General features: G+C 46.1%; 1 protein-coding gene across 4 annotated transcripts in view; it reads left to right on the forward strand.

Moving 5' to 3' along the window:
- Positions 1-20,667, forward strand: part of pogzb (pogo transposable element derived with ZNF domain b) — a 43,306-nt gene extending 22,639 nt beyond the window's left edge. For 2 of the 4 annotated variants that reach the window (XM_049582989.1, XM_049582990.1), the window contains exons 17-19: positions 110-1,756; positions 1,864-1,900; positions 15,147-20,667. In XM_049582989.1, coding sequence (XP_049438946.1) covers positions 110-1,756; positions 1,864-1,900; positions 15,147-17,241 — 3,779 coding nt within the window. In that variant the 3' untranslated portion in view covers positions 17,242-20,667. Of the gene's footprint in view, positions 1-109; positions 1,757-1,863; positions 1,901-9,316; positions 10,682-10,796; positions 12,959-15,146 lie in introns of those variants that run through there. The other 2 variants (XM_049582991.1, XM_049582992.1) reach the window with 2 other exon arrangements.
- Positions 20,668-22,829: the final 2,162 nt, after the last annotated feature.

A 22,829-nucleotide genomic window follows, 5' to 3' on the forward strand; every position in this document is an offset into this window, starting at 1 on the left:
TCTACAGATCTTTGCGTTTTAAATTAGTTTTAAGGAACACTGAATTTGTTTTGATATTGATGTTACCAGAAAAATGATAAATCAAAGTGAATTTGTCTCTTCTTTTCAGCCTACATTGAACCTGACATCCAGTTCTGCCACAGTGAAGATCAGCGCTCAGAAGAGAGGGAAACAGCCCAGAACAAGGACTTGCCTGATCCATCCTGGAGGTTAGCAGAGTGTTGGAAAAATCCATCAGCGAGCAACAGCTCCAAGTCCCCCATCATGTCGTTCACACAGACCAGTGGGCCTCGTCACTTCCTGTCCAAGAACACAGACGCCATCGACTTCTTTAACCTGCTCTTTCCTTCAGCACTTGTAGAGCTGATCACCAACGAGACCAACACCCATGTCAAGACCTCTCAGTTCCTGGGCGCCTGCTACCCAGACTGGGTCCCTGTCACAACCCATGAGATCAAAGGTTTCATCGGCCTGGTCATTCTGATGGGGATCCAGAATCTTCCTGACCTTTCACATTACTGGTCCTGGAATCACTACGACAATAGCTATACCTTCTACCGCGCCATGAGCTTCAAACGCTTCAAGCAGATTGCTGCCAGTATCCGCATGGGCAGCTTTGCCACAGATGAGTATCGTGGCATCAGTAACCCCAGTGACCCGCTGCACATCTTCAGGCAGATGCTGGATATTCTGGGTGGAGCTATGTGGGACGCCTACAAGCCGAATTGCTGCCTGAGCATCGACAGAGCGCTACTGCCCAGCTTGGAGGAGGAGCACTGCAATGCCAAAGGGAATCCAAAGACCCAACCTCAGGTGTGGCTGCTCTGTGATTCCAAGTCCGGCTACTGCCACCGCTTCTTCATCCAGGTGGGGGAGAAGGTGGGCCAGGAGCCGGGCTTCACTGTGGTGCCGGAGCTGGTGAAGGATCTGGAGGACAAACACCACCAACTTTACCTGGCTAATTCGCTTACGTCTGTCCCACTCATGCAGAAGCTTCTGGATCAGGGCATCTATGCCTCCAGCTCCTTCCCTCCACGTAATTCCATCCTGCCCAAAGAGTTGTGGGAGGAGGGCCAGCTTGAGAAACCTGGGGACTTCCTGCAGAGACAGTTTGGCCCCCTGCTGGCCACTCGCTGGAGGGACACCAAAGAAATGGGCTGCCTGTCAACTAATGCAGCTCCAGGTGAACAGGACACTGTTTGGAGGAGGTCTCAGACCAAAGCGGGTGAACTGGACCCTATTGCCCGCCCCATAGCCTTCAGCCTCCTGCAGGAGAACATGCGAGGGGTTGACATCTGCAAACAGTTGCTAGCCTGCAACCCTCTGGGAGGAATCACTCAGGACCGACACTGGCGCAGCCTCTTTTGGTTTCTGGTCAACCTGAGCATTGTCAACGCCTTCATCGTACTGCGGGAGAGCCGCAAAGAGAACCCACCGGCCTGGGTGCAAGACGGCCTTTTCACTCAAGTTAACTTCAGAAAGCGATTGGGAAACCAGCTCGCCAAATGTGCTCAGAAATACTTTGAGACCATGGAGATTGCCAGCTCGCGCGGGATGAGGGTAGAGGCACCAGAGGAAAAGGTTAAAGAAAGACACAGGATGGTGAAGCTTAGCGCCATCTCCAAGAGGTGCAAGAACTGCAACTTGAAGAACATCCGCCATGAGAGTGTGTACGGCTGCGTCATCTGTCAAGCAAACCTGTGCAATCAGTCCAACTGCTTCTGGGAATATCACGGCCTGTCACCTGTAAACAAAGGTCCGTATTATAAACAATTAATTTCAAAAGGTTAAGAAGTTTATTTGTAACTGTTTGACTTTGCATGATTAAAGATTCTGACAACAGATGTTTGATGTTTTTAACAGGATCAGCAAAGGTTGGATTTATCAAGGACAAAATAAGGTAATCTTTTTCCTTTAATCTATCCACATACAACATTTATTCCTCTTATTTATTTAATATGCTGTTAATTTCGGAACATGGTGATGTAATAAAACTTAGGTACACAGCCATGCTGTATTTAAGTGGTAACTCAAGGTTCCAGAGTGAGACCATTTTAGTCGTACATGCAACCAAAAATCAGTGCAATTAATTATTTTTATTGGTTTCACTGGTGAGCTTTACATGTCGTGTCTGGGTGTGTATTTGTGAAACCACACTGTGCTCCCCCACGAGCGACATTGTAACCTTAAAACATACCAGTAATTCATAATGAAGAGGATTGTTGACCTTTTTTGTCAATAAATACGCTGTGATGCTCGCTACATCAGTCTCTGGCCCAGTCCAGACCCAACATCATCAACTCTGTCCTCAGTACAATGCCCAATCCTAACCCAACATCTTCAGCATTTGCATTTACATTATGTGTTAAGAAGTTACTGATGTATTCGTATTCGTATTCGTCGTCCTCCGCTTATCCGGGTCCGGGTCGCGGGGGCAGCAGCCTCAGCAAGGAAGCCCAGACAGTCCTCTCCCCAGCCACTTCCATCAGCTCTTCCGCGGGAACCCCGAGGCGTTCCCAGGCCAGCCGGGTGATGTAGTCCCTCCAGCGTGTCCTGGGGCGGCCCCGAGGTCTCCTCCCGGTTGGACATGCCCGAAACACCTCCCAAGGGAGGCGTCCGGAAGGCATCCTTACCATATGCCCGAACCACCTCAACTGGCTCCTCTCGATGTGGAGGAGCAGCGGCTCTACTCCGAGTCCCTCCCGGATGTCTGAGCTCCTCACCCTATCCCTAAGGCTGAGCCCAGCCACCCTGCGGAGGAAACCCATTTCGGCCGCTTGTATTCGTGATCTCATTCTTTCGGTCACTACCCATAGCTCGTGACCATAGGTGAGGGTTGGAATGAAGATCGACCAGTAAATCGAGAGCTTCGCTTTCTGGCTAAGCTCCCTTTTCACCACAACGGACCGGTTAAGCGCCCGCATCACTGCTGACGCTGCCCCAATCCGCCTGTCAATCTCCCGCTCCATCCTACCCTCACTCGTGAACAAGATCCCGAGATACTTAAACTCCTCCACCTGAGGAAGGACCTCCCCCCTGACCCGGAGTGGGCAATCCACCCTTTTCCAGCTGAGGACCATGGCCTCGGACTTGGAGGTGCTGATTCTCATCCCAGCCGCTTCACACTCGGCTGCGAACCGCCCCAGTGAGAGCTGGAGGTCACTGTTCGATGGAGCTAGGAGGACCACGTCATCCGCAAAGCAGGGACGAGATTCTCCCATCACCAACCTGACACCCTCCACCACTCGGCTGCGCCTAGAAATTCTGTCCATAAAAGTTATGAACAGAACCGGTGACAAAGGGCAGCCCTGGCGAGTCCAACCTCACCGGGAACAGGTCCGACTTACTGCCAGCCACGCGAACCAGACTCATGCTCCTTCGGTACAGGGACTGGATGGCCCTTAGCAAGGGGCCACCCACCCCATACTCCCGGGCACCCCCACAGGATGCCCCTGGGGACACGGTCGTAAGCCTTCTCCAAATCCACAAAACACATGTGGACTGGTTGGGCAAACTCCCATGCCCCCTCCAGCACCCTGGCGAGGGTAAAGAGCTGGTCCACGGTTCCGCGTCCGGGACAAAAACCACATTGCTCCTCCTCGATCCGAGGTTCAACTATCGATCGGACCCTCTTCTCCAGCACCCTGGAGTAGACCTTACCGGGTAGGCTGAGGAGTGTGATCCCCCTGTAGTTGGAACACACCCTCTGGTCCCCCTTCTTGAAAATGGGGACCACCACCCCGGTCTGCCACTCCAGAGGCACTGCCCCCGATGTCCACGCAATGCTGCAGAGGCGTGTCAGCCAAGACAGCCCTACAACATCCAGAGCCTTGAGATATCCGGGACGAATCTCATCCACCCCCGGGGCTCCGCCGCCTCGGAGTTGTTTCACCACCTCGGCGACTTCTGCCCCAGAAATTGGACGACCCGCCCCTGAGACCCCCGTCTCTGTTTCCTCACTGGAATACGTGTTGGTGGGATTGAGGAGCTCCTCAAAGTATTCCTTCCACCACCCGACAATGTCCCCAGTTGACGTCAGCAGCTCCCCGCTCCCACTGTAAACAGTGTGAGCAAGTTGCCGCCTTCCCCCCCTGAGGTGCCGGACGGTTTGCCAGAACCTCTTTGGAGCCGATCGATAGTCTTCCTCCATGGCCTCACCGAACTCCTCCCACGCCCGAGTTTTTGCCTCCACAACTGCCGCCGCTGCGCTCCGCTTGGCCCGCCGGTACCCGTCAGCTGCTTCCGGAGACCCACAGACCAACCATGCCCTGTAGGCCTCCTTCTTCAGCCTGACGGCTCCCCTCACCTCTGGTGTCCACCAGCGGGTTCGGGGTTACTGATGTATAAGGAAACTATCCTAAAAAGTAACTTACAATGTATTATTGCAGCGCAAAAAGGCCCAGTGAAAGTTCTTGGGAGCACCCAAATGAAAGCGTTGGGTGTATCTGTGCAATCGATGTAAAAAGTTAGTCTGGAGCCCTGTAACTCATCTGACGTGTCTGGAAAACTTAGATTTCGAATGATGCAAACCATTTCAAGACACAATCACAACAGCAGGTACAATCCACAGCTCAGACCACCATCAAATAAACAAATTCACCCATGAAGCCTCATTATGATCCACTGATCAATAACATTCCAACAGAAAGGATCCTGATACATTAGCAAAGGTCCAGATATCCAATCCAGCAAAACATTATTAGATCAACAAATACCTACAGACTGCTGTTGGATTACTTCAATTTAGCCGGCAGATGTACCTAATTTTCCACATATTCTCCATCATATCTCCTGTTTGCAATAACATTATCAATATCTTGGTATGAGAACGGCGACTGCGCTCTGACCTTTGGATTGACACCTCGCTTGACTCAATAGGAGCTTCCATGTCCCGTCCACAGTCTACAATAGCCAATGAGAGCTGTTGAAAGGAAGTGCCTGACCCTCTTCATTAATATTAAGACCAAGCCAATATTAACTGATGTGCTAATGACTGATACTTTACATAGCCAATGACATTCCGAAAATGAAGATATGCAGTATCAGTGGGTTGCTTTAAAGCCACAACAAGGAAGTCTGCGCGTAAAGGGAGAACTACCTGCTGCCAGTGCCATCTGCGTTCGTTTGTAAAAGGCAAAAAGTGTGGGTTCTGAGAGTTTTGGAGACTTTGGAGAGGAAATAATGGTGAAAAGTACAGGGAAAATGAATTATACACTCCAAGAAGCGCTGGAAGAATGTACTCCTTGTGAAAGCGTCGAAATATCTGACGAGAGCAAAATGCCGTCTTTTGACTCCGAGGCATTGGCAATGTTTCTGCAGGAAGGAGACATTACTCTTGACAAGTAAGTATTTTACTATTATAATTACAACAATATAGTTTATATATTACTGTACATTTCAATATAATTAAGCTTTAGTTTAGGTTATGGATACGCATATTGTAGACTGTCTTTCCCCGTGTCCTTCACACTGAGTCTGCTGACCTGTTGGGGCAGGGCTCCAGACTAACTTTTCACCACCATACCAAAACCGTTCTGAAGAACAATTTAAACCATCCCAAAGTCAATGTTAGCCTTTCAAAAATCAAAATATTGTTTCTTCACTTTTGTTATCATTAGGGATGCCCAGAATATATTTGACCAGTTACACATGCCGTTCTGTAAGTTAATTTTGCTACCCTTCAGTTTACTGCACTGCACGCCACCTGGGTCTGGTGGGAGCTAGCTAGCGCCAGTCATTCAGCAATTACCACTAGTAACAGCGGTCCAACCTAACAGCGCTGCTGGAAAAACGTTGCGCCCACCCTCAGGTCTCCCCACAGGTCTCACTGTAAGTAAGCAACTTCATTTCTAGCTGCAAAATCCCCTTTTATTGTTAATCATGTTATCACTGTTAGCACCGTTAGCATTGTAAGCAGGCTAGTGGTGCAAGTTAAAAATGTTACTGGGGTTTTGCGGCTCAAAATGAAGCAGCTTGCTCACCAGAGCTACCTGGGGGGAGACTTAATGATGGCCAAATTGTTTCCACAGCAATGCCGTCCAGCCACTATAACGGTGTTTCTAGCAGCAATAGTGAATGAGTTAGTTTTCCATTAGTGCATGAAATGTTCAGGTGGTCTTTCGGTTTTTATTTTCAGTTCTCATCACACAGGTATATCATATTATTCTGAGCTGCAGTGATGGAATCGGAGTGTAAAATCAGCCACCTTGGTAGCTAACGTTATCTCTCCAGGAATGAAAATAAACTTTGCAAAATGAAAATGCATTCAAAATCAAAGGCAGCCAAATAATCCGCAGACGTCTCCTCTTCTCCAAAACAATCAGACCCAGACTGGGACATGGCCAAGATGGGGTTCTCTGACACTCTTCGGTTGACAGAAGACCTCCAAGCGGGGAGGACGGACTGGAGCTACCACTGACGTTAACTCAACTTGTCTCTCTGATAAATTAAGAGTTGACTAGAATCCTTTTTCTGGTTAAAACTTAGTTAAGAGCGACCAAAATCAATAAAAAGGTGACAATGACATGATTTGAAACAGAAAGATAGTAGTTGGCTGGAAATGTCTCAATGTCTGGCTATCCTGCTGACAGTCGATGCTTATGGAAAACTCTGTAATGAGCAATGCTGCCAGCTAACTCCCAGATGTTGCGCAGAGCGGCTAAGGCCAGCTAACCAGTGGAGACCAGAAGGTGGACAATGGGTACTATGTTTCCGCATGCTAATGCAGCTAGTTGGTTGTTTGTCAGCAAAGCCATCAGAAAATAAAATAAAAGACAAAGATAACATTAAAACTTCACCTCTGAGGACACAGCCCCACTCAGGCTGAGTAAGGTACCCGAGACGTCTCTCTTCTCAACAACATTTTCAAGCTACTCCTGGAGATCCCGAGGCATTCCAAGGTCAGATGAGATATATAAAAAAAAATCATATTCTGGGTCTGCCTAGGAGCCTCCTACCAGTTGGACCTCTAACTGAGGGTGCCCAGTAGGCAACCCAATCACAACTACCCACTTGTGAACAAGACCCCAAGATACTTGAATTCCTTTGCGTGGGGCATTAACTCTACCAACCCAGCATGGGCAATCCATCATTTTCCAGAAGAAAACCATGGCCTCAGACTTGGAGATGCTGACTCTCATCCCGGCTGCAAACCGCCCCAGTGCATGCTGGAGGTCATGGTGTGATGACGCCAACAGAACTACATCATCTGCAAAGAACAGAGATGCAGTCCAGTCCATCCAGACACTGCTCCACTGGCTGTGCCTTGAGATCCTGTCCATGAATATCACAACGAGGGTCAATGGTAAGGACAACCCTAGCAGAGGCCAGCACCCACTGCAAAAGTGTTTGACTTGGAAAATATACAAACACAGCTCTTACTTTGGTTATACAAGGACTGGATGGGTCGTAGCAGCAACCACGACACCCTGTATTCCAGCAATACCCCCCACAGGACTTCCAGGTGGATGCAGTTGTAAGCTTTCTCCAAGTCCAAAAAGCACATGTAGACTGGATGAGCAAACTCCTGCGACCCCTCCAGCAGCCCTGCAAGAGTAAAGAGCTGGTCCACTGTTCCACAGCCAGCATGGACTCTATATTCCTCCTCCCGAACCTGAGGTTCGACAGTTGGTCAAAGCCTCCTTTCCAGCGCACTGGAATAAAATATCCCATTGAGGCTGAGCAGTGTGATTCCCTGGTAATTGGAGCACTCCCGCTAGTCCCCTATTTTAAAAATGGGAACCATCATCCCAGTCTGCCTCTCCACAGGCACTGTACCCGACCTCTGTGCAATACTGAAAAGACATTTCAGCCAAGATGGCCCAGTATTTTTAACCCTTAATGGGCGTCAGACTTTGGAAAGCAAAATTAAATGAAACTGATATCCCTAGTTTAAGTGGAGCAGTTTATAATCTACAACAGCTATGTACACCTTTTGTTAAGGAAGTACAAGGACCTCTGCAGTGTACTTCAGTACAGAGCATGAGTAAATGTATGTGGTTATTTCCATCTTTGACAGAGGTGTCTGTAATTCCAAATTCAAAGTCCTTTTACCACCTAACTGTACTCAGCAGAAGTACTTAAGCACATTTTAGTGTGAACTTGTCTTTTCAAATTAAACTGCAGTCCACTATTTAACACTTCAGTGTCCTCTGTACAGAAACTCTCAGCCCTGCTGTGTGTAGTCAGCTGTTAGGTTTGATAGTATGTTATCTACTATAGCTCTACCAGCCGTTAGCTCCTTCAGCTAAACACAACACAGGACTTTGCTGCTTACCGGTTGCTAACAGCTAACTTGCTCTCCTGATGATTTTAACATGGCTTTGCTGTTCACAGTATAATGTTATCAGGGCAGTAGCAGGGTGCATACCCTGGACACGTCAGTAGTGAGTTAAGTGGATCCTTCTGTATTTTAACGCGTTAGAGATGCAGGACTGGTCCTGCCAACAAGCTCTTTGTGACTGAGGAGATAGATGGGCTGGTAGTGCTGGAACATTTGAAAATCTTCATGTTTTCATAGGTCTTGCACTGAATAGCAAGCCACTTAAAGTAACATCATCAAGATGTGTTTTGTTTTGGTTACCCCTCAGTTCAGTTCATCATTTGCTGAGCAATTGTTTCATACACGTATGGGAATCTCTTTTGTCCTGGCTAGCCAGCTAACTGCGTAAGCGTGCAGAAACATCATGCCCACAACACACCCTCTGGAAGCATAGTGTCCACTGCCAGCCCTCCAGTCTCCACTTGTCAGCTAACGTTAGCCTTAGCTGCTCAGCTCTGTGCACCAACTGGATCTGATGGGAGCTAGCTAGAGGCGCCACTCATTTGTGATCACCACTGGAAACGCTATCCTGGTGGCGGGATGCCATTGCTGTGGGGTTGCTGACACCTTCTGGTCTCCCCCAGGTAACTCCAGAGAGTGAGCAGCTTCATTTTGAGCTGCAAAACTCCTTTAGCACTGTTTAACTATATTAGCACTGCTAGCCATGCTAACGGTGCTACAAGTGATAATTAACAATGCTAAACAGTGTTTGTGGCTCAGAATAGAGGTGCTTGCACACTCGATTGCTAGTTAGCTCTCAACAGACCTGATTGGTGCAGTAAATTGAAGAGAAACAAAATCAACCTATAGACTGGTCTACATAACAGTCAGAAATATTCTTAGCAGTTAACCAATCAACTTTTACTGTGTGCACAGCTGACGTGTGAGGCACCAAGTGGATTAAGTAGAATATAGAGAAGATGGTAAAATTTTAATGATGGATTTTTTTGTCTAGTTTGGCAAATGACTAAGTGTTGTTTCTTTATTTCCACATAGTAGAAAATCATCTGATGAAGATTCAGACACAAGTTGGGAACCGGATACTTCTCCTCCAGTCAGCAAGCGGCCACGTACAGAGGAGCAGCAGGACAGTACCTCATCAGGAGAGGAGTCCTATTCCCCAAATCGCTCGAGAAGTAGTGCCAGCAGGAGACCAAGAGGCAGAGGACGGGGCAGAGGACGAGGACGAGGACGAGGGAGAGGGAGATGGAGAGGGAGATGGAGAGGCAGCCACAGTCAAACTAGGTTGTCAACCAGTACATCTGGAGAGAAATGGAATGATGCTGACGACCTAGACATAACACCACCACAGCCCACCTTCAAACCCTCCCGTCCACCAGGACCCCAGCTCAAATGTTCATACCCATACACGGCCTTGCAGCTTTTCCAGCTCTTTTTTACTAACTCTATTTTAAAGACAGTAATTCAAAACACCAATGAGTTTGGCTTGAGGCACCACTCAACACGCACCGACCCATGGATCAATCTGACATTACAGGACATGTTTTCATTCATGTCCTTGGTCATCTTCATGGGTGTAGTAGTATGCCCCACATATACTGATTATTGGCGAGGGGGTAACCTCTATAGCTTGAAGTTCCCAAGATGGGTAATGACCAGTAAGATGTTTGAGAGGATCTGCAAGTCCCTTCACCTCAGTAGCTCAGTGAAGGAGGCTGCTAACAGGAGGAGGAGAGGCACAGCAGCCTTTGATCATCTTTGCAAAATAAAGCCCCTCTATAAGGAGATGAGGGAAGCCTGCAAAAAGAGCTATCATCCTAACCAGGAGATTGCCATTGATGAGCAAATGGTTGCCCCCAGCTCCCACACTGGGCTAAAACAGTATGTGAAAGATAAGCCTGTTTGCAGGGGATATAAACTCTTTATTTTGGTGGACTCCAAGAGTGGTTATACGTGGGACTTCCTTGTCCACAAGGGAAACATCCAGGGCAACAGTGGCAAGGGGCTCAGTTATGAGCCAGTGATGGAGCTAATGGACACACAAAGGCTGGGCACCGGCTACAAGCTCTTTGTCGACAGTTTTTTCACAAGTTCCACCCTTTTCCGTGACCTCCTTCATAAGAGGATCTGGGCGTGTGGAACCATCCGCAGGAACAGAATTGAATACCCCAAAACAAACGACAACAGTCTGGATTCAAAGTCTCCCTGCGGAAGTATACGGTGGATCAGGAAGGACTCTGTCCTCTTTGTCCATTGGCGAAACCAGAGGGACATCTTCATTTGTTCAACACTCCACACAGCTCATGAAAAGGACATAGTGCAAAGGAGAGTCCAAGGTGCTGATGGGCACTCCGTGCTGAAGGACATCCCTGTTCCACTAGCAGTGAAGGATTACAGCCGGTACGTAGTGTGCATTCAACTGTGTTTCATGCCCTTTGCAGTGTAGTGATTTGTGTGCTTGATATTTATGTTTTGATTTATTTTTCTCAGTGTTATGTTTTTTCTGTTCATCCAGGTGCACAAGTAGAGTGGATCTCACTGACAGCCTGGATAGGTACTACACAATCCTCCACAAGACCAGGAAGTGGTATAAGTGGTTCTTTTATCATTTCCTGGACATTGCAATCGTGAATGCCTTTCTCCTCCACAAAGAAATTGCGAAGGTTCAAGGATGGCTACCTAAGACTCAAAAGGTGTTCAGAGAAACCCTCGCTCAGGAGCTGGCAGAGGCAGGGTCTACCGCTGATGAACCACCACCACCTCCTGACGCACCACATCACAGGCCAGTGCACATCAGTGGGCACAGCACCACCGGTCGGTTGAAGTGCAGGCACTGCCAAATGAAGACACCCGTGAAGTGCTCCTCCTGCGATGTACCGTTGTGCTTAATTCCCGGTCGTGATTGCTACAATACCTGGCATGATGCGCAAAAACTGTAAAAAGTATCATTGTGAAACCTGTGAATGAAAATGATTTGTTTTGTGTTAATTTCTATAAAAACTGCTTTTTAATCACAAACACTTTTTGACTCTCTTGTATGCAAGTGTAGTTTGCTTTTGCTTCAGCTGCAGCGTGTCAGCAATACTGACAGTGAATCTGAACATGAGATGGGATATTTCTAAGTGTTACCTTTAATTGAAGCCCAAAATTACGAATGTGCGTTTTAGACTAGTCGCCTTTTTATTCTAGGTATACGACCATGGTTACCAAGGGTTCTATGGAGTCTCCAATTTTTATTTTATTTTGAAAACTCCAAGACACAACCATCTATAATTTCCCTTTGGCTGGGCAGATCACCGCTGGGACCTTTCTCGGTCTTTGGCTGGAACGAGATCCCCCATGGTGATGGAGTGAACGTGGGACTGACTCGTAATGCCCCCAAGTACCATGTGTGGAAACCAGCTGCAAGAATTATTCTGTCCACCAGGAGGAGCGGTGATGAAAGAAGCAGTTTACTGCACCTGATATCAGTTGTTCTTAAATTTGATGTATATGAGGTAGTCTGCTTCCCACACTGAGCACACTTCTAATGATTGTTTTCATTATTCATTTACTTCACTGTATATTAAAGATGGGCAACATTTGCCCAGAAGTGACGCCATAACTGATTGATCACCCCCAGGTAGCTGGCTGGTTGTATAGGTCATTAACCCTGCTCCCTCCATGTTAATGGGCCAAATTAAAAGATCAAAGTACACGTCAAATATTTTGGTTATTAATGGCACTACTTGCGATTGGTCGCACAGTGGAAACTCAATACTGCAGTAAGATTACTACACTATTACTATACTACTATCACTTTCTCAGGAAAGGGTATGATAAGATGCAGTCTGCCCTAGTCCTTTGTGGTGGCAGCAGTGTACCAGATGATGATGGAGGAGATGAGGGTGGACCTGGTGATGGCAGTGTAGAAATGCCCTATCATTGTCAACTTCTTCAGCTGCCAAAAGAAGTACATCCTGAGCTGTGCCTTTTTTGAGTGAGCTGATGTTCAGCTCCCACCTAAGGGGGTTATCACACAGAAATGAGACGCTAGAGACACAGACACTTCAAAGACGCTTGAAACGCTGGAAGTGCTTATTCAATGTGCGCTAGCTACTGGCGTCTGATGCTCAAAAAGTTGAAAATATTTTAACTTTTCCGCATCTATGTGCGTCTAAAAAGAAGCGTGAAAAACACCTGTCTAAAAAGACACTTGAACGCTGGTCAGATGCGCCGTATCATAGAAAAACAATGGTTTTGCTGGCATCGCGTTTCTAGCATTTCATCTTGGTGTGATCACCCCCTAAGGGTCCTGAGTGATGAAGGAGCCCAGAAAGTGGAAGAACTCCAAATGGTTGACTGGGGAGTCACACAGGGTGATGAGGGCAGGTGGGGCTGTGTTCTGACAGAAATCAGCAATCATCTCCACTGTCTTGCGGGCATTTAGCTCTAAATTGTTGTCACTAAGATGTCAATTTCACAATGGTACGCAGACTCATCCCTACCAGAGATGAGCTGACTGAGGATGGTATCACATGAACTTCAGGAGCTGGCAGGCTGGTGACTGGAGTTGCAGCCGTCGGTATACAGAGGAAAGAACACAACCTTGGAGGGGGAACTGGTGCTGATGGTCTGGAAGTCAGAGACGTGTTTGCCCAGCTTCATGTGCTGCTTCCTATCAGACAGGAAGTCTGATAGGTCCTATCAGACAGAAAGTCTAATAGGAAGTCCACAAACAGGATCCTGGCGTAGGTTCCTGGGGAGTTCAGGTGCTGGAGGATGAAAAGGAGGGCCATGTTGACTGCACTGTCTACATACCTGTTGGCTCTGTAGGTGATATGTATTGGATCCAGGAGTGGGTTGTTTTTGAGATTAGACAGAACAAGGTGCTTAAAGAACTAAAGAACCACTGAGGATAGGGAGACATGTCTGTAGTCGTGAAGTCCTGTGATCCTTGTTTCTTTTGGGGGATAGGGATGATGGTGAAGGTTTTGAAGCAGGCTGGTACATGGTATTGCTCCACTGAGGCAAGATGTAGAAACATGCCACGCACCAGCCTACTTCAAAAAATGAACCTGAAATGAGCAAACTCACTCTGGAAACCAACAGAAACTAAACTGAAAAATAGAAATAAAAACTTGTGAAAATACTGAACTATAATAACAGAGAATGTTACTGCACAGACTCATTAACACAGGATGGCAGCGTCCGAATCTTTGATATTTTGGCTTCATTTTTGTACAGTGAGACAAGGTGGAGACACGATCTTTATATACAGTTATTGGTTAATGTCATGATCAGATCATGAAAATATCCTGAAGTGGTTTGTGAAACCCTGATATGGATTGTTTTGGGTTTTTGTTTTTTTTTTTTTTAGAAAATATCAGTGGTGAGATGGCTGACTGAGTTACTATTTATATCTTCTGTTTTTCCCATGAAAGCTTCTTAAACAGGTCGGCAACCTGTGGCTCTGATAGTGGTTCTTACATTCCCCAATTGTAAAAATGTGTAGCCTATACACTGAACAGAAATGTTGTATTATTTTGTATACACTGAATAAAAATGTTTTAACATTTTGTCAACTAAAATGTGCGTCATCTGTGGCCCGAAACTTTTCCTCCCAATGGGTTAAATCGTGAGTCTCCCTCATAGACTGTATAATTACGATGGACGACATATCAGCTCCCAACAAGTGAAGCCATAACTTCTCAATTGCTCCCTGGTGGCTGACTACAGTATGGGGTCATAAAACCCTGCCCTCTTCATGTTAGCGGAGGAGCATGGGCCACACTAAAAGAAAAAAAAGACACTAGTGATACCAAAGGTTGCAAACTGCTGCTCAAAGAGATGTATGCGGAGGGTTTTTTTTTTCTTTGTATTTTTTATTTCTCTGGGCCAATAATAACAAAAGTCAAATGTTTTTTCCCCTAACAGACCCCATAGTTTATAAAAGATAGGCCTCTACCAAATGGTTGAGAAGTCACTTCATGGTATTTGTAAAACAGAAACACAAAATCCAAATTACATTATATTGATGTAGTTTCTTTCATCAAACATATAATGGAATAACAATAGATATATGGTATTAGCAACAATGAATATTCACACTTTTTTTTTCTTTTTGTCTTTTTTTTTTACATAATTACAACCTCCACCATCGCCTCATTTGTGTTGTGTGAAACTTGGGATTCTGCCCTCTAGTAAATGGTAAATGGACCTGCATTTGTATAGCGCCTTTCTAGTCATCTAGTGACCACTCAAAGCTTTTTACACTACGAGTCACATTCACCCATTCACACACACATTCATACACTGGTGGCCGAGGCTACCATACAAGGTGCCACCTGCTACTCAGTTTTAACACACTCGCACACCGATGGAACAGCCATCGGGAGCAATTTGGGGTTCAGTATCTTGCTCAAGGATACTTAGACATGCAGATTGGAGGAGCCCAGGATCAAACCGCTGATCTTTCGATTGGTGGACGACCCGCTCTACCTCTGAGCCACAGCCTATCGGTTGTATCTATGTCATAACAGACACACAGAAGAATGAGGGCTGTGACACTGAAAACATTTGAAATGGATGTATCAATTTTGTACATAAAGGGAGTATAAACTAACCCCATTCCTCAATGTCAGTAGCACATACAGTGATTCTGACTCTTTGGGGGAGTCTTGAATGTGTTACTCCTCAAAAGAGACAAACAGTGCATGTACTCCATATGGTTCAAGAACAGCTTTCATGAACAATGTCGAGTTGAAGAGTTTAATGAAACAAAAGTGCTTTGTCTTCTTGCGTGATTTTTTTTATTTTTTTTGCTGTGCTCTCACCTTGGACAATTTATATACTGATCAATGTTCATTTTATTCTCTGTCTTCAGTGGAGCAATCGAGGTGAGGGAGGTGGTGAAGGACAAAATGGACGATGCGATGGCCCCTGTGGAGGACCTGGACTTTGATGACGAGAGATTCGATGATGACGATGACATTGATGAAGAAACTGAAGATGATAAAAAAGAATTTATCAAAGAAGTAAAACATCCTATGTCTAACCTGATATCAACAACTAACGGCCATGCCCAATCATCTACCATCTCGTCTTCCTCTAAAGAGCGTGATGATTTCCTCACCGCCCGTCAGCTCAGGATCGCCCTGTTCGCTTTGTGTGATGGACTCCGGCAAGCGTCGAGGGTCTTTTCAACCGAAACGCAGCTCATCCACTCCTGGTTGAAGGAGGCAAGGAAGCGTTTAAAGCAAACTGAACAGGAGGAGAAGGTGGATGCCAACGGCGGCGACCGTATGGTGGCCTGGGTGCTGTCCATGCGTGAGCAGCAGCTTCCAATCACTGAAAGCAACCTCTTCCACAAAGCCTCCACACTGAAGAAGAAGGGAGGTTTCAGTGACTCATTCCGCATTTCATACGACTGGGCAGTGAGCTTCATGCTAAAGCATCGGCTAGGTGTACGGAGCATTGGCAGGGAGGCCACGCTGGCACGCACTCTGCCGCTTTCCCTGGAGGCTAAGATCAAGACCTTTAGGGAATTCACCAAGAAGATCATCCAGGTCAACAAGCTGTCAGAAAACACTGTAGCTGTGATGGATGAGTTGTGTCTCTTTGTTGATTTGAGGCTAGTTCAGGACAAGTCTCGCTGCTCTGAGGCCCTGGAACTCACTGGGTCTGTACCTCTGGTCACTGTTTATCTGACAGCGCTGGCAGATGGTACCATGTTGCCGTCCCTGGTGGTGGCAAACAGGCAATTGTCTGAAAAAGCGCTGCCAGAATTCATCCTGCTTGAGGCGGGCCCAGAGACTCTGTTAGTAGAAGAAGCCTTGGAGGTCTGGACTAACAAGGTTTGGCTACAGCATGTTACTAGCTCAATTCAGCCTAGTAAATCAATGCTGGTCCTGGACCGACACCGGGAACACATGGGAGATTCATTCCTCACCACCATCAGCGGATCGGGTACCCTTCCAGCGGTGATTCCTGGAGGCTGCTCCTTTCATCTTCAGCCCTTGGAGATGTGCATGAAGCCAGTCCTCCAGCGCTTTCTGCTGTCACGCTGGGCAGAGTTTGCGGCTGGAAATCCGAAGGAGTTAGAGGAGACGTCTCCCCACCAGCTTCAAGCAAATGTCGCCCAGCTACTGGTGGACTGGTCAGTCGAAGCCCTGACACACCTGAACAAACTCCCACAGCTTTGGAAGAAGTCGTTTGAATTGACGGGTCTTCTGTCAGAGCAGAAAGAGGAGGACAAGGAGGGGGAGGGAGAGGAGGACAAAACAATGAGTCAGAAACCAGAGGAGATTCAGTTGGACCTCCTCAAGACCCTGACAGAGACCCTTCTAGGGACTGAAGCTTTTGGGGTATATTCTCCTGAGCTGATGGAGCTGCAAGACAAAGAGGAATCCGAAGAGGAACAAGAGCAAGGAGAAGGGCCGGAGACCTCAGAGGAGAAACAGGAGGACAAAGAAGAAGAAGGGAAGGAGGTTGAAGAGGGGACGGAGAACGGGAAGGAGTTAGAGGAGGAAGGGAAGGAAACAAAGAAAGAGGGTCGGCCGGAGGAGGAAGGGAAGGAAACAAAGGAAAAAGGTCGGCCAGAGGAGGAAGGGAAGGAAACAAATCAAGAGGGTCAGCCAGGGGAAACAGTAGAGGAAGGGAAAGAGTCAATCAAAGGTGTGGAAGACAGGAAGCAGACAGAGGAGAACAAGAAAGAGGAGACTAAGAAACTAGAGGACAGTGTGGAGGAAGGAAAGGAGACAGAGGAGGACAGGAAAGAGGATGTTCAAAAACTAGAGGAGGACAGCGAGGAGGAAGGAAAGGAAACAGAGGAGGATAGGAAGGAGGTGAGCAAGGAGAGACGAGAGACCAGGATAGTGATAGGAGAGGAAGTCGGTGATGAGTGGAAGATAACAGTAAAGAGCAGGACTGAAGGCGTAGAGGCCGACAGAGAGGAGGACGACAGGATGGACGAAAGCTGAACAGGAGATGAAGACATGGATAAAGATCCGTGGACTGGGAACACCTGAGTTGTCCCTGACAGGTGTCTGGAACGTTTACCGCTGGATATCCTCCCTGTAATTTACTGAAACCAGGAAGAAGAAGTGGAGTCAAAGTCGAGCTAAGATGGGTCCAGCAAGGAGCAACCAGCCCAGCTGAGCGTGAAAGACTGTAACACCTGTCCCCTGCCAACATACCTGTCTTGGTGAACACTTAAAGCTCCAGGTGTGCTGTTGGGTTTTCCCCAGTTTTGACAGTTTGTGTTTAAATACAGACCCAAATAAGTTGTACTATATAATCCAGTTCAGAAGTGAAACTATGGACATCCACTTCAATACAGCAGCATCTAGTGGACATTAGAGGAACTGCTGCTGTGTTGGTTGCTGATTGTTTGGGACTTTTATCATGTTGAGCTGTCGTTGGGTTTTCCTGATTTTCCAGACAAAGCCATGAACGCACCACATTTATAGGTTTAGCCCTGATTTGGTCACAACAGCCGATTTTTGGAGTCAACAAGTGTTTTGTTATGTTTTAAAGTTTTTGTTCAGTCGAACATGTTTTATTTTTAAAAATGAAAGCTAGACAAAAGCTGTAGATTTCATGATTTTATAAGTCTTGTTGCGTGATCATGACTCACAACCTTGTCAACCTACAAGTTTAGAGATTTGCTCCAGACCAGCCAGTCAGCTAATATTCATATGGAGTTAAGAATGAAGCTAATTAGAGATGCAGCATCCAGTTACAAAGAACATCTTCTCCAGGGCTTCCCACACATTCATTTCTTTGTGGCAGTCCGCCACTATGAAAACATCTGCTGCCACTAATAGATTTTCTATTTTTGGAGCTGGACCTTTCATTAGGAGCGCTATTGGAATATATAAAATGTTCAGTTATGTATAGCCCCGCACTGTTGGAGCGCAGAGCACACTTGTGGCAGAGACGGAGCAGCAGAACGTCAGTGAGTGATGACGCTTAAGTGAAACTTAAGCGTCATTCTTGGAACCCATCGGCTGTATTCAGCATCTGACTTCCAGCCTCTGGGGGCAGACCCTCGATTTTTTTGGCTCAAACGCGATTGGTCAATATCATGCAGACTACAAACAGCCTACAACCGGAAACCAGGGCTCTTCCGCTCTTCTTCCGGAGGCAAGATCTCCAGGGTTTGCCTACAGACTCTACATTCACTGAATGTAGAGTCTGTATATAGAGACTACTTAAGCGTTCACTCTGCCCAGTCTAAAGGTTTGAATCTGCAGCAGCCACTTCCAAGCAGAAGAGAGAAGATAATTTTATCTTGTCGCCTTACAATGCAGAGCCTCTCTTTCTCTGTGCCACTGCATCACATCCCCAGTTGCCTGTCCCAAAGGGTAACATTAATGTCGAGAGCGCTCACTCTGCAGCACAATGCGAGGACCAAAACGTCCCCCAAGGTACACTGCACAACACTCAGACTAGAAAAAAACGACTGCTGGACTTGAAGCAATCTCAGTCAACTGATGATTCGAATCTCTGACTTTTAAGGGGCAGCCCTAAAAAATATATTTATTCATACACCGATCAGCCAAAACATTAAAACCACTGACAGGTGACGTGAACAACATTGATCATCTTGTTACAATACAATGTTCTGTTGGGAAACTTAAAGTTATGGCTTTCATGTGGTTCCACCAGACATGCTCCACCCACCTAAACACCAGTGCAAACCAGGTACCTCCCCTTTATGGCAGCAGCACTCGCCAGTAGCTGTGGCTCCCAAGCAGGACGATGCACCATGCTACACAAACAAAACGGCTCTCAAACATCTGTGGGATGTGCTGGTACCCCACCTCACAACCCACAGGACCCAAAAGCATTGGTGTCAGACACTGTAGGACACCCTCCAGAGAGTCCATGCTTTGACAAGTCAGAGCCAAGTCCGGTCCAAGGAGGACTCACCGTGGATCAGGGATACCTCTTGGGTACCAGCACGTCCCTCAAATGTTCAGTCAGATTGAGATCTGGGGTATTTGGAGGCCAGGTCGATGCCTTGAGCTCTTTGTCCCATTCCTCGGGTCATTCCTGAGCAGTTTTTGTGGTGTGGCATGGTGCATTGTCCTGCTGGTGGGGAGCACTGCTATCAACAAGTGCCATTGCCATAAGGGGGTTTACTTGGTCTGCAATGGTGGTCAGGTGGGTGGAGCGCATTAAGTAGCATTTACATGAATACCAGGACCCAAGGTTTCCCAGCAGAATATTGCACTGTAACAAGATGATCAATGTTATTCAAGCAAGTAATAATGGACAGTAGACTACATGAGTGTTCACTGTGGTTTGCTACGTAGACAGAGGGGGCAGCTTGATCTTACTGGATCATGAGAAAGCAATTTTTTGTTTAATATTGAAATCATCAGCTTTCAAGAATCTGGTGATCTTAAATTGTCAAGAGTTTAAGTACTCATATGTAATATTTGTGCACAGTGCTCACTAAAGCTGCAGCAGTGTCTTTTAAATAATTGATAAATGTGCCAAATTATTTTTTTAATTGTTTGATCAAAGAGATGTTGTAAAACTAAAATTTAAAAAAAGAAATGTCATGGCAGTGTCCTGTAACCTGAGACACAACACAAACAGATTCAGTTCACAAAGATATGAAATGGTTGGGTTTAAAAACTGTCTGATAAATGTTCTTTGACGCAGAATGATGTGGCGACGATGCCCAACGCTGACTGTTGTCTTGTAGCTGCGGCAGCTTCCTGTAAATGTTTGTATGATGATGTTCTGTAAGCTGATTGGCCGGTCTGGAACATGTGGGATTAATGTTTGTACTGCATCATGTGATCAGAACCTGGACCTGAACAGACGGTGAATGTTGGAGATATTTTTATGAATATTTTCCTGCAGATCGTGTTTGATTAGAAGACGTTTGACGTAATTCCATCATGACTCCTACAGAACAGATGTTGTTGTCTTGGTGCTGATGTACAGAAGACTTCTCAGTGACACTGTTGATGAAGGTCATGTCTGTAATGCATCATAAGCACATTCTTAAGACATAATGCATACACAAGTCTTTATAAAAGTCTTCATAAACGTTTATAATCATGCATAAAAACTTATGACAAGGTTTATAAAGTGTCAGAATTTTGAAATGGAGCTATAACACATTATACTTTTAACACTTTATGTCCACTGCTGATAATAAAAAGTTTTCATGCATGTTTATAAACATTTATAAATAGTTTTATAAAGCCTTATGTGTTTATTATAATGTCCTCTGAATGTGCTTGTACCGCATTAGAGACATGACCTTCACAGAAAGTGTTGCAGACTTTTCTTTTAACCGTTAATAAAATATAAAACATCTTCAGATTTGGATTCTTTTCTTCAGATTTCAGTTTTATTACATTTGATATTTTAGAAATGATACAAAATCCATTTATCTCATACAGACAGACGACCACACGACACAAACACTGATCCTGCTGATGCAACAAACCCCAGTGCTTGTTCGCAGTACCATAAGTACAAAACCAAGTAGATACTTGGTTTGTATATCGACATGTTTTCAGTGAGTTTGTTCCTTTTCTTTACACAAAGATTAAAAGCGTCTTTCACAGTTTCAGCTTCGTTAAACAGTTGTGATTTATACGGCCCACCTTGGGTTTCTGGTGATCTGTCCAAAACGGACAGGCGAACCAGGCAGAAGTGTTCTCAGTGATGTTTCCAGACGGCTCTAAGCTGTGACTGCTTCACAGCTTTAAAAGAAGAAGAAAAAAACACTTCTGATGCAGTTTTAAGGACGGTTCACAGACTTCAACCTGTCGCTGGTTCTCCAGTGGGATCTCCAGAGAGTGTCTCGCAGGCTTCTTAAGATCTGGTGAGATTGATGGGTGTTGTGCATAGATTGTATAAAACAGCAAACGTAGCTGCCCTGACATCACACATTGGTTTGTGGCCTTGCGTTTTGAAGCCTTGTGTTTGGCATTTTGGATGTCACCATCTTTTGGAGCCATAAGTGACCATATATGGACAAGAGGGTGGAGCTGTGAAGGAGCGACAGGTAAACGGGTGAGCCCTCATGAAGTTGTCACTAATGTTTAAATTACTTGTAGAAACCAGAACTTTTTTGTACCAGGCTGTAAAAAAGTTTATTTCCAATGTGTTTTCATCCTAACTCATTAAATATCACCACCTAGCCAGTGCCGGTCACGTCTACAAATTTCGCATTGGGTATCCTCCTGTGTCTTTCTTGATGTTTCAGGACGGTGTGTCAATTTGTTTTTCTGTTTTCACAAGAAGTGTACAGTTACAGCTCCTCAGACACACAATCTTTTTCCAAATGAAGTTATATTTACACTGCATATTTACATTTATTTCTTTGTGCAGGCCAAGCACGTGGTCTGGTTTAGAAAAAACATAATGGTTCAGCTCTACATTCATACGGGAAGCGAACACTGGGTGAAAGTTGAGAGTCTGTTGGACCCGTCCACGACCCCTCCTACCGCCTGCCCTATAGGGTCTTTCCAGCTCCCTGACCGTGGTCTCACTCTGAAGTCTTGGGCATTGACTTTCAGCATCAGAAACCAACGAAAAAAGGCATCCTGTAATGTCGGCATGATACGTGGCCGGTTGCCTTTATAGTTTAACGGCGTCCGGCGGCATCAAGGGGAAATGCAGCACGACAAGAACAAAAGTTAAGACAGCGAAAGTCCGACTGGGACAGGCGGGAGGAGTGGCAGGTTCAACAAACACTGACCTTTAGTTTTGTGTTTGTGTCCCGTAAGATTGTAAAGCCAAACCCTGTTCTTTTTTCCTAAACCCAACCATGCGTGTTTGTTGTTGAAGGGAAAAAAATGTCAATTTGCAGTGTTGTACCGTTGTAGTGCATTTATTTTGAAAGAGACTGTATGTAAACTGAACATTTCCTGTGAAAACAGAAGTGTATTTTGAAAGAAGACAATGCATGCAACAGGCAGAACTGGACACGGTGTCCCAGAACGTCAACAACCAACGCACCCAGGGTACCTTGCACATCATATGTTGACGTGGTAGGTCCATGACCAAACGTCGATATGTGACAAGGTCAGAGTGAGAATGTGTTGACTCCTTCTATTACATCGTTACCATGTATCATACCGTCCAGCCACGTTATTAACTGACGCCGTCCGTCCGCATATCTGCAACGCGTACTGCCACAACATGTGCTGTGACGTCTGGTCACGTCACAAACTGATGCTTCCCAGTGGTTTATCATACCACTGCAAAAGCTGGCTTTTAGCATCAGGTGTCTGATCCCAAAATCACTGACCAAACGGCGGTATTTGACAAGTTTGGGATAAAAACAGTTTGATTCTTCTGCTGTAAAGACGGACATTTAAACATCGGGGTCTGTAAGAATTGACTCATTTCTGGAGCCAGCCTCAAGTGGCCATTCAAGGAACTGCAGTTTTTGGCACTTCTGTGTTGGCTTAATTTATGCTGCTCGGTTTTGTGTCCTACACAGCGCTCTGACGGCATTCAGGAGATCTCTGCTTGTATGTCAGTGAGGGCGGGGGGTTGATGAGTTAAAACCAAAGATCTTTACATTTGC

This window comes from Epinephelus fuscoguttatus, linkage group LG8 (genome assembly GCF_011397635.1).
Source record: "Epinephelus fuscoguttatus linkage group LG8, E.fuscoguttatus.final_Chr_v1".
Classification (NCBI taxonomy): domain Eukaryota; kingdom Metazoa; phylum Chordata; class Actinopteri; order Perciformes; family Serranidae; genus Epinephelus; species Epinephelus fuscoguttatus.